The following is a 12,889-nucleotide window of genomic DNA, read 5'->3' on the forward strand; positions in this document are numbered from 1 at the left end:
GGAAAAAGAAATCTATTTTTTTTAAGAAAAGCAATATCCATTTAACACTTGCTGACATTATATTTTAATTTTAAATAGGTTCTATAAAGGTGGATATAAATTCCTGACAAATCAATTAAAAAGTGCTTCCAAGAGAAACAGTATAATTCTCAACCAAGGGAAACAGTCAATTATGTTTCAATGAACAAATAAATTATTTATAGCCTATTAAATATTAAGTTGTCATATTTTAAAAAAGATATGATCTGCTATACATACATTTGACTAAGTTCCTTGACAATTCTTTTTATTTCCCTAAAGAGCATGAAATCAGCCAGTGATCACTATTTCCTAGTCAGTTAAATATTTCTTAGTATACACAGGTATATACATAGAAACACTGAACTAAAAGTCTTCCTTTGTATAGAGAACACTGATACTGACACTTCAGTTACTTCAGAATAGAGGGTATAATCCCAAATCCTGGGATTATATACATGTGCCACCACACCTGGCCTTCTTCAATTTTTTAAGTATTAAAGTGCAAAAAAGGCCAAAAAAAAAAAAACCTTTTTAAGTTTTTAAATTTTAATCTGAAAGATGGCAAGGTTGTCTTCTTGCACCATGAGTGTGTTTGCCCCTTTGGGAATAGTAGGAAGAATTTAACTATAAATAACACTTCGCTGTAATTCACAGCAAATTAAACAGATGAGAAAAAAAAAAAAGAATAACTCACCTTCTTACAACTTCTTTCCATCCTTCTTCTCTCTTTTGCCCACGTTTAGGACTTGCTACTGTTAACTTCCCATTTGGAGAGGAAAGAGGAGATGGACCAGATTTTGTGCAAGTAGATAGAGAATTACTGGTCCCTTCATTAATAGTCTCTGACAATCTTTAACAGAAGGAGGGAAAGTATTTTAAATACAGATACAGAATTTTTAAATGATAAAGGTAGTATAGTAGTCTACTACATAATTTTATTATTTATTTTTAGATTAAATAAGATAAACAGAACCCCTTTTCACTGCTTCTTAATGTTTTAACATACAATATGTAGAGCCAATTTTAAGAAGATAGATAGGGGACAAATTTACCAGAACTGAGTTACAATAATCCCTGTAAAAACACAATTTATACATGGGTTAAGTTTAACAACAAAAAAGATATTTCATAGTAAAAATGATCTGATCCTATTATTACAAAATCTAAAAACCAGCTTAGTTTTCAATTGAAAATGTGCCTCTATTAGCACAAGGAAAAATTCTTAGTTAACAAGTTGTGAATTCACTTTTTCTACCAACACATTTAGTAGTAAAGTGTTATAAAAAATAAAAATTAAAAATGGAACTAACTTTATTGAAGTCTTGCCAGAAACAGATTTTCTTTCTTCCTTTGGAAACGTAACAAGTACAGATGGCTGCTTCTTGCTGGACACAGTGGTGGTGACCACAGCTGGTGAATGATTGTCACTCTTCCGGCTACTGTTGCTATTACTACTTTCATCACTGCAGCTAGAAATTCTCATGTTATCACTGTCTCCACTCTCACTCGTACTGCTGCTCTTGGACTCTCCATTCACCTTTTCTGGTTGACTGTATGAAATTGGTAGTGGATCATCAAATATAATTTGAACATTTTCTGGAGTAATTTTATTTTTCCTGTTTTTTCTCTTTGAACTGGTTGTAGTTATGGTATTATTTCTTTTACCATGGGAACCTGCTAAAGTTGTCCAGGTTGCAGATATACCTATGGTTGTAGTGGTTGTGGCACTTGGAGGCTCAGTCAAGACTTCAGGCTCTTCTGTGAAAGCAGCAATAGTGAATTAGCAAGTTCTATTTAGCCTTAAGCACTTTAAAAACAAAGAGTAAAAACCCAGGAGTTATTTCATTACTATTGGACATTATTCCAGAATGTGTTGGTAATGAGGAGGATATGATTGATCTATGCCCCTAATAACTACTCAAAGCATAAAAGGTAGTGCCAGATGTGGTGGAGCACATGCCTATAATGCCAGCAGCTCAAGAGTCTGAGGCAGAAGGATCACCAAATTCAAGGCCATCCTGGACACTTTCGTATAATTCTGTCCCCCCAGAAAACAAAAACAAAAAGTTGGGCATAGTTGTACAACTTTTTGGTTCAGCAACTTAGGAGACTAAGGGAGAAGGATGACAAGTTTGAGGACAGCTTCAGTAACTTAGTGAGATATTGTCTCAAAATACATAAATTAAAAAAAGGATTGAGATGTAGTTCAATGGTAGAGAGCATCACTGGGTTCAGTCCTCCATAGCAGAGGACGAAAAATTGTTAACAGGTAGTTATGAGGGTTACTTTTACTTTCGGGATTATTTGGGAAATATGAATGTGTACCATGTGTACATATCACATACCTATTAAACTTCTTAGGTATAATAATGTTATTATGGCTATAAATGTTCTTTCTATGGGAAATACTCAAGTGTTTAAGGATGATTTCATATAATATGTACTGCTGACATGCATATTGCTCAAAAAGAAAAAAAGATAAAACTTGTGCCAAAATGTTTTAAGAATTCGGGTAAAATACAGGTGTGTTAATCATACTAATACCTTTTTCCCCCTTTCTTTCCTTTTTTGGTATTGGGAATTGAATCCAAGGTCACTTTACCACTAAGCTACAACCCCAGTCCTTTTTTAATTTTTTTAATTTATTTTTTATTTTGAGCCACAGTCCTCACTAGGTTGCCCTGGCTGGCCTTGAATTTGCAATGATCCTCCTTGCCTCAGCCTGCTAAATTGCTGGGATTACAGGCAAACATGTGCTATTGTGCCTGACCATCATACTAATCCTTAAAATTCTCTATAGTCTGAACATTTTTAAAATAAAAGGATGGAGGAAGGGTAAAGGTGCGCGCACATAGCATGCAAAACATTTGATTGATTTAGTGCCAAATGTTCATTCCCACAATTCTTCTCTCAAATAATCTTTCAACTAACATGTAGTTAAAAACAATCTTCTTGTTTGAGGAAATCTGAATATGATCTGGACTGTAGATAATATTATATGAGATTTTTTAGGAATTATAAATAATATTTCATAATTATAAGTGAATATCATTTTAAAGATGTGCACTAAAATATTTTCCAGTGAAATGCCATTTATCTTCAGTTTACTTCCAACTAGATCAAATATATGTACATATTTAGAGATGAAAGGATAAAGCAAATAAGGTAAAATGTTAACAATTCTGTAAACTCAGGTAGAGGGTCTCTAGGTGTTCATTTTATGTCACTGAATACTGCTTTATCACAAGGGACCAGAGATACCTAAAATTCAAAGACAATTAGTTCAATTCATTGTTTGATTTAAGTATTTCAACCTGTGTGTAGGTTTGAAATTGATCATAATTTAAAAATTAGGTAGCTGGGTGTAGTGGTGCACAACTGTAGTCCTAACTACTAACCCTACTAGAGGCTGAGCAGGCAGATAACTTGAGTCTAGGAATTAAAGACAAGTGTGAGCAACACAGTAATAACCAAAACCAAAACCAAAACCAAGCTGGGGAGGAAGTCAATAAATGAAAAAAGCAAGCTGAGGTGCCTGTAATCCCAGCTACTCTGGAGGCTAAGGCAGGAGGCTTACCAGTTCTAGGCCAGTCTCTAGAACATAGTGAGACTCTGTCTCAAATGTAAAAAATAACACAGGCTAGAGATATAGTTCAGTGGTACAACACTCTTGGGTTCAGTCCTCAATCCTATCAAACAAAACCAAAAACCAATTAAATTTTCGTAGAGAAAATACCTTCAACTTTAAGTTTTTCTTTTTCTTGAGCAGCTTGGAGTTCAAAATTTTCTTTATTTTTGGCTTCAATTTCTTCTAGTTTTCTTCTTTGTTCTTCCTTTTTCTTTCTTCTCTTTTCTTTTCTCTTTTCTCTTTTGGCCGCCAAAGCCAGCCTTCGACTTTCTTCCCTTAACTGTTAAAGGATCAATAAAACAGAAATAACAACACAGAAATTTACTCTGAAAAAAAGTTGTCTCGGAATACTGCTTTATCACAAGGGTACAGATATACTTAAAATTCAAAGTCAACTAGTTCAATTCATTGTTTGATGTAAGTAATATTCAAACTACTCTAGAGATCATATTTTTTAAATGGTAAGGTCAAATCAAGAATGAGACACAATCTCACCCTTATTTTTTGTTTCTGGTCCTTTGGATTGAACTCAGGGCACTTTATCCATGAGCTAAATCCCCACAAGGCTTGCCTTGAAACTACAAGATTCTCTTTGCCTAAACCTCCTGAGTTATCAGGATTGTAGGTGTATGCTGCTGCATTGAAGCAGATTTTTAAATAAAGTCTTTCCTTGTTGTCCAGGCTGATCTCAAATTTATGGGCTCAGGGATTCTCCTGCCTTAACACCACCCCAGGATATACAGGAGTTTAAATGAGAAAATAGGATTCGATCTACAATCAACTGGTCCAGATGTAGGTGAAAGCAATAGGCTCTGAGTAAGTCACAATATGAATTTGTGGCTGGATCTTAGGTATACAAGTACCTTAGGGATTAAACAGTTCAGTCTGAGGGAGCTGGTCCTCTGGTCACAATAACTCCAGCCTAGATTATCATATTTTAGAGTTTTATCGTAAAAAAGTTTGAGGCATTTACTCTTGATTTCTAATTTTTTTTTAATGTTAAGGCTCGTGTTCTGATAATCTGGTATATCTTACCCTTTGTGTTCACCAATGAGTGGGACAAAAATTCAGAGGTCTAAGGAAGACTATCTTGGAGAAGATCCCAAGCTAGGATTACAAAGGAACACAGAACTTCCTTAAACAAAGCAGAAATAGAGAAGTGTGGATTGAAAGATGCAGATTTAAGAGGCATTATAAGTATGCAGGTGGTAGGTGAAACTAATAAATTAAATGAGATCACTAGAGAGAAAAAGTTACAACTTTATATATGTGTGTTTATGTACTGATAGAGAATGAGTGTGTTGAGGGAGCGAGTATCCAGTATTTAAGAGAGCTAATGAGATTTATAGAAGGCATAATCAGGTGAGAGAAGGAAGGTGTGGTTAACATGGGCAAACACTGCAAGAGGTCAGTGTGAAAACAAAGTGAAAAGAAGTAATACAATTTGGCAGTTAAGATGATATTGATGACTTCCACTTAAGCCAGTTCAGTAGAGCAGAAGACAAATAGGAACAAAACACAGTTGTTCCTCATAATCTAAAGGGGAATGACAATCCAGGATCCATGAGGATACCAAAATCTGCAGATGCTCAAAAATCATTACATAAAATGGCTTTCTTTGTTTGGTACTGAGAACTAAATGCAAAGATGATGTATCACTGAAGCACATCCCCAGACATTTTTATTTATTTTTTAAAATATTTTTTAGTTGTCAATGGACCTTTGTTTATTTATATGTGGTACTGAGAATCGAACCCAGTGTCTCACACTTGCTAGGCAAGTGGCCTACCACTGAGCCAAAACCCCATGTCTTTTTTTATTTTTTTGAGACAGTATCTCACTAAGTTCCTGAGGTTGGCATCCTTGGCTACAAAGTGGTCTTTGTACTATTTAAGTATTTGCGTATCATCTATCCACATCTTCTCCTATAACTTAAATCATCTCTAATTACTTATAGTACCTAATACAATGTAAATGCTATGTTATTAGTTGTTTTAGGGAATAATGACAACAACAACAAAAATAAGTAGTTGGGCCTAAGCCTATAGTCTACTCAAGAGGCTATAATAGGAAGCTACTCAGAAGGCTAAGAGAGCAGAACTATTTGGGCCCCAGGAGTTTAGGCAGGGTTAACCTAGGCAGCATAGGTAGACCTTGTCTGTTGGGGAAGGAAAAAAAAAAGTGGTAGGGTTGTGTGGATTGGATGTAAAGCTCAATGGTGGAATAAATGCTTAGTATGCCTTAGGTTCAATTCCCAGCACAAAAAATAAACAACAACAACAACAACAACAAAAACATAAAGGAATAGATGTTAAAGATTGATACAAAACCCCAAAGATATCAGCTGTAATAACTAAAGAATGATAACTCAAGTCTAGAAAAACAAGAAAATGGTTAGAAACTCAATCTTCATCCTATGTTTTCTCATAAGATATGTGCATATATGTATATCGGTATATACACACAGAAAGACAAACCTCATTTCACTTACAGAGTAATCACTTTATATTTGTAAACACATGTAGGGGAGGGTAGTGGCTTAAGACAAGAAAAAAAATCAAGTTGGAGAAATAACCTCACTGTGGAATAAGAAAAGGTACTAACCAAATGGTCATTCTTAACTGAGTGTTTAGGAAATTAAATTACATACGAGAGTTAAATTTTTGAAGATAAGAATTTAAAGATTTAGGGAGCAGCAATAAAGGCTAAGGAAATACCATTCACAAATTTGGTATAAAAAAAAGTTAATGGGGAGGGGGCAGTTTAACCATGTGAGAGAAAAGATTAAGGAAAGATAAGAAAATCTGAATATTTAGAATTTCCCATGAAGTCAATGAAGAGGCACTGATGGTTTTTGAAGACAGGTAAAGCAATATGATGTACATATTTAGAATACTCTGTGCAACTGGAATTTACGTTGGAGATGGTGAACAATGTGAAAGATTGAAAAGTAAAGGTATTTACACAGAAAGACTATAAAATGTCAGATGAGAAATGATAACTCAAATAAGAAATGGAACAGAAGGCACAAAAAGAGACAGCCAAAGCTAAATAAAAGGAGATGATAATACTGAAACAACTGATATATAGAAGGTTTAATATGGCAAGCATTATTCTAGTCATTTTTTTTCTTTTGAAAGTTTGTTTTGTTTTTTATTTCGGGTACTTGGGACTCTTTAAGCGACTACTGAAAGAATACAGGTAAGAGACTATATATTAATGATTTGGACTAGGGAAAGAAGTGGTAAAAACTGGTTCAAGAGTTTTGTATATAGTTTTAGCCACAAGCCACAAGATTTTCAATCAAAACAGAGGAGGCAGAGGAATCAAAGATGACGTAAAGATTTTTGGTCTGTGCAATTAGAAGATAGTTATAGGTTTCTGGTAGACAAAGATCTGGAGTTCATATTTGGACATATAAATTTCAGATGTTAAATTAAGTACCAAAATGGACATAAGTAGCTAGCTAGATATGACACTGGAGTTTAATGAAGAGGTCTGGGCTGAAGATAAAAATATGAAATCAGCTATTATATATTTAAAGTTAGGAAGTAGAAAAAGACAACGAATGAATAAAGATGATAAGGACATAATTTATTTTATTCTTTTTGCCCCCTTTTTCTTTTCACTATATTTTTAGAGGAAATAATAAGAAAAATGTATGCACAATACAACCCAGAAGCAATTTCCAGGTATTTCTCACCACAATTGGTTGAATCCTCAGATCCAGAACCCACAAATACAGGGGGCCAACCATATGACTACTGATCATCAGGAAAAGGTTTACTGCTACACATGCAGAGTAAAAGCTGTCAAGGCTGAGTGTTTTTTCTAGGTACATTTAGTTACTGGGTAGAAGTTAAACACAAGGAAAAAGGGGTAAAGGACAGTATAAGGATAATAAAGTACAAATGAATTCTACCCTTTACTGGTAGGCAGAGTGTTGGAGGCAGAAATCTAGAGTGTAAAACTGAAAAGCTAGGAGGTGATAATAAGAATGGAATGTATAAAACTGAGATTGTGGGATGGGTTCATTTAATTTATATGCTAGGTATGTAACTACTTAAAAGTTTATGAAAATTTACAAAATAAAAAATGGAAAGGGGAAAAAAGTAAGTAATGAATTAGAAGGAGTAAGAGCAATATTAAAATGCAAATTAAAAATATCTGCTAGGGATTCTAACAGCCAAGAACATAACTTAGATGTTAATGTACTAAGAAAACAAGCAATTAATTTTAAGAGGATTTGGAATCTGAAACAGATGGAAGTACTTCAGAGAAGGAAATCTTCCACATACCAAATGTTCAATAAATAAATATTTATTGAGTAAGTATAAGGGAATCTATTAAGTATACTTAAGCAGTGTTCTCAGCAACAGTTTTAAAAACCAAAAATTTCAAATTACAAATACTGATCAAATAAACTGTTTTCTTTTTTTTTGGGGGGGGGGAGAATTATTGAGCATTAAAATTATGGGTATTTTATATCACTAAGCTATCACTAAGACCTAATCATTGAGTCCGCAAATACGACCATCTCCAACCCTTTTTATTTTTTATTTTGGGGCAGGGTCTCACAAAGTTGCTGAGGTTGGCCTCAAACTTGCAATTCTCCTGCCTTAGCCTCCAAGTCTCTGGAATTACAGGTGTACACCACTGTGCCTAGCTAAAGAAACATTTTTATGCATTAAGTAAATTATCCATGAGTAAACTCAACTCGGACCAGTCAAGACCAACTCCAATGTTTCTAAATCATAAATTAGCAGAACCAAAAAGGCAAAAAAAGGCATTTTCACAGATATATATCATCATTTATAAAATAGTGAGCATAATCCTAAGGTCCCAGGGACTAAGAATATTTCACATAGAAATATGGGCTGCAGTTCAGAAAAGAAGAGGCTTCACATTAAGGTAGGAATATATATATATCACCATCACCTATCAAAACTGACAAGTACATAGAGTGTATGGGGAAGAACTGCTTTATATCTACTTAATTAATGAGGAAGAACTGCTTTATATCTAATTAATTTATGATTAAGAATTTTTAATCCTCTTTGAGTGTTAACATTAAAGAAGAATATACAGTGACATTTGAAAGAAGCATTTCGATTTTCCTTAAATTAAGAACTCCTAAAATGATAAATATCAAGACTGAGAAATAATGACAACAATGCAAAAATCACATTCATGTATTGCTGATGGCTGTAGGAAAATATTCTGGTACTGACCCATATTAAGAAACTTAGTATCCCCCTCCCAAAAAATGATGGTCACTATGTGGTCAGTATGGATGCAGTTAAGTAATCAAGAAGAGGAGTAATAAAAAGAAATAAGGGCAAAGAGGAGTAAGAAATAGTGTGGGTGAGAAAATCATGTAGGGTATTAAAAAGGCCCTATATTAGGTAAGTATAGTGGTGCATACTTTAGTTACCATAAGAGATCTCCAACTTTAGATAGATTACAATAATGTCATGTATTTATCTTTGTATATTACACAATTTAAACTGAGCATGCTACTATAATAAAGGTGGCTGAAAACAGACATCTTTAATATGATATTTCCTATGCTGCTTCCTGACTTGGTAATCCAAAGCTATGAAAATAAAATGTATAAACATCAAAGGCATTAAAATAAAGTATATAAATTTCAAAGGCATGAAAACAATGAAAGATTGTATTCAGTATCAGATAATCTATGTCTCAGCTACAAAAAGGATACTTTCTGGATAGAACAGATTCAGACATTTTCAAATAGAAAAATAACGGGGGAAAAGAATATTAAAATAATTTTGGAAGAAAAATCTAAGAGGTAGATTACATTCAATTAAGGGAGTGCAGAGAATCAGAAAATTTACATTTTAAAAATTCGGTTAAAATCCTAGTGTACTTTAGGCACATTGCTTAACTACCTCTTACTGACTGAATTTCTCCATCTGTACTAAGAGAGTAATGTTTTTACTGAGAAGAATAAAGTAATAAATAGTCTGGTTCCTAACTTGGCTTGATAAAAGTGAATATGAAAATAGCTTACTGGGGATGTAGCTCAGTGGTACAGGGCTTGCCTAACATGAGCATGGTCTTGGGTTTGATCCCCAACAAGGAAGGAAGGGAGGAAGGAAGGAAGGAAAGAAGGAAGGAAGGAAGGAAGGAGGGAAGGAAGGGAAGGAGGGAGGGGGAGAGGGAAGGGGAGAGAGAAAGGAAGGAAAGACGGAAAAGAGAAGGAGGGAGGAAGGGGAGAAGGGGGAAAGGGAGGAAAGAAGGAAGGGAAGAAGAAAGGAAATAGGTCAAGTAACAGTTATAATGTTCATTACAACATCTTTCAATGCACTCACTCTTTTAAAGTAGCTCAAAAAGTAAATATACTTTGATCAGAATCTAAACCAATTGAGTGTGTGTGTGTGGGGGGGGGGCTGACTCTGTGTGTGTTTTTTACTAGAGAATGAAATCAGGAGTGCTTTATCACCTACCATCAAGCTACATCCTTAGTGGTTTTTATTTTGAGATAAAAGGATCTCACAAGTTACTGAGACTGGCCTCAAACTTGCAATCCTCCTGCTTCACCCTCCTGAGTAGCTGGCATTATATAGGTTTATGCCACTGGGCCCAGCTAAACAACAAAGTTTTAAAAATGAAGACCCTCCAACATATTTTTTTTTCCAGAAGAATATATTTTCTTATTTGAATGAAATATTTAGAATAATACATATTTTTTTCTGTAGGATAAAATAGCTCAATAAAATTAGCAAATATAGTAAAAAAATGGATTTTACTCAAAAAGGGCTTATGTATAATATTTACCACATATCCTTTATAAATTTAAAAACTTGTTAAACTTTATAGTATTTTTTATCTTTCCATTAAAAACAAGATACAGCAGATTTTGTATTCCTTAATATTAAATGTCAAACTAACTCTTTTCCTGCTAATGATTACTATTTCAATAAGTTTTGAATCACAGAGTTAGTGGGGGAAAGTTGGCAGAAAAGGGAGTGAAGAAAAAGGAGTTATAAGGTTGTACAAACTATATGCTGTTTTGGAGAATTTTATTCTCTATAGGAACAGATGCTCTAGTCTGCCTGAAAAAGTACAAAAGAAGTTACTCATTAAAAAAAAAAACATATTCACTAAATATAACACATGGTTGTATTCCACTAGGTGATTACACCTTTATACTTTATGTGGTACTTTTGATAAATAAAAAATAAGGTCAAGGATCAAAGAACTATAGATATGATTGGGAATCAAGAGATCATTAGTTCAGATAAGATTAAAATCCAGAATTAGAAGCTAAGTTTCCTGACTTCCAGATCACCTTGATTCTTACAATCAAGTTTTTAAAAAATTTGAATGAAAATGCTTTTAATGATAATGACAACTGTTTTCTCTATTTGAGATAAACTTAGGGAGAAAACCATGTACACAATTACAGCATAAAACAAAATCACAAAAGAATAAATTACAAATTAAGGGAAGAAAAACCAGGGAAAAAAAAGTGAGTAGTTTTCATATTTAAAGATTGTCATTACCTTTTCCAAGTCTAACTCCTCTAACAAAATGCTGGCATTTTTGTTTGCTTCAGCAGCCTGTCTATCTTTGGCTTGTACTATTGACTCCATACAAAGATGACACTTCTTCAACATCTCCTGTAATGAAAAATTGAATATATTTGCAGTCTCAAAAAAAAAAAATTGAGCTAATTAGATTCCTAAAAACAAAGAGTTTTGAAGTACGTAAACATAAGCAATAAAGACCAGTGGCAGGAAAAAAAAGGGAGTACAAATAAAACATAATTTAAATGACATATTTAAAAATATACACAAAGAGTTCTTGTTTTTCATTATAAGAGCCATTTGACTGATATTTAGAAAATTAAAATTATTTACACATATAATTTGAATATAAAAAAATCATACAGCAAACACTACAATAATTTATGACAACTGGTTAATGAATGGGCTGAATGAAAATGGGCAAGTCAACAAAGAAAAGGAATTTACAAATTTCCCAAGTACTTATTTGGCAAAAACTGTCCTCAAATATTTAAGCATTTTTGCTACAATTTTATAGGCAAGAATTATTCACAAAAGGAATCACAGAAACATGTACCCCAACACACTTTTCCATTTTCATTCTCAAAAGACAAAGGGATATTTCCTTATTTTTTAATATTAAAAATATTCCCATAATAGTAATTATTTTTAAAATATTTCTTATCTTAATCTCCTCTTTCTCCCATATACCAAATCATGTGGAATCCAGGACTGCTAATTGTCATACAAAAATCTGGAGTCAGAGAGTCACCTAATTTATTTTAAATTAAACATAAGGGGGGAAAACTGCCCACTATCATATAATGTATAAACCACAAAACAAAATGGAATAGAAATTTATTTTGCCAGGAACAGTGGCACATGCCTATAATCCAAACAACTCAGGAGGCTAACTAAGGCAGGCAGGAGGATCTCAAGTTTGGGGCTAACCTCAGCAACTTAGCAAGACTCTGTAGAAATAAAAAATAAAAAGGGCTGAGGATGTAGCTCAGTGGTTGAATGCCCCTCATGGGTTCAATACCTATTACCATACCCCCAACCTTAAAAAAAAAAAAAAAAAAAAAAAGAAAGCAAGAAAGAAAAAGAATAAAGATTTTATTTATATTCCCCACATTTCCTCCATAATTCTAGCCAATACGCTTTGGTTTTGTTTGTTTGTTTGATTTTTGTTTTGTCATTTGAGATGAAGTCTAACTATGTATGACTTGTAATGATTGTCCCTTGAACTTCTGAGCTCAAGTGATCCTCCCACCTGTGCATCCAGAGTAGCTGGGACTACCAGCATGTGCTACCATGCCTAACTTCCAACTCATTAATAAACTGATAGTTAAACCCTAAATTTTACATCACATAACATGGCTTTAAGGTTTTCTGCCTATGACTAAACATACTATTTTTTGCTGGTAATAAAAAAACAGCAAATTCCTCTTTCAGAATATATTATCAATCTAGATATATATGTATATATCTACATAGATATAATACTAATGAATAATAATTTTGCTTTGAAGTGTTTAGTGTTACATTAAAAATCAGCTTAAAACTAGTTAAAAAGCAAAGTATTTCTATCACAGAGAATGTTTCATTAATCCATTAATCTGTTACAGTTCATTTATCTTCACAGAGATAAATGAAATTTTATATATTTATTGTTCAAACCAAGATTTTTCTTAGCATAGGAGCTATA

General features: G+C 33.4%; 1 protein-coding gene across 5 annotated transcripts in view; it reads right to left on the reverse strand.

Moving 5' to 3' along the window:
* Ankrd17 (ankyrin repeat domain 17) overlaps positions 1-12,889 on the reverse strand; it is a 147,656-nt gene that overhangs the window by 18,525 nt on the left and 116,242 nt on the right. For all 5 annotated transcript variants that reach the window (XM_013361937.4, XM_005333254.5, XM_013361936.4 and 2 more), the window contains 4 exons: positions 11,179-11,295; positions 3,758-3,929; positions 1,332-1,779; positions 716-871 (listed from right to left, as the gene is read on the reverse strand). In XM_013361937.4, the coding sequence (XP_013217391.1) occupies positions 716-871; positions 1,332-1,779; positions 3,758-3,929; positions 11,179-11,295 (893 nt within the window). The remainder of the gene's footprint in view (positions 1-715; positions 872-1,331; positions 1,780-3,757; positions 3,930-11,178; positions 11,296-12,889) is intronic.

The sequence above is a fragment of the Ictidomys tridecemlineatus genome, chromosome 9, assembly GCF_052094955.1.
Source record: "Ictidomys tridecemlineatus isolate mIctTri1 chromosome 9, mIctTri1.hap1, whole genome shotgun sequence".
NCBI classification, from domain to species: domain Eukaryota; kingdom Metazoa; phylum Chordata; class Mammalia; order Rodentia; family Sciuridae; genus Ictidomys; species Ictidomys tridecemlineatus.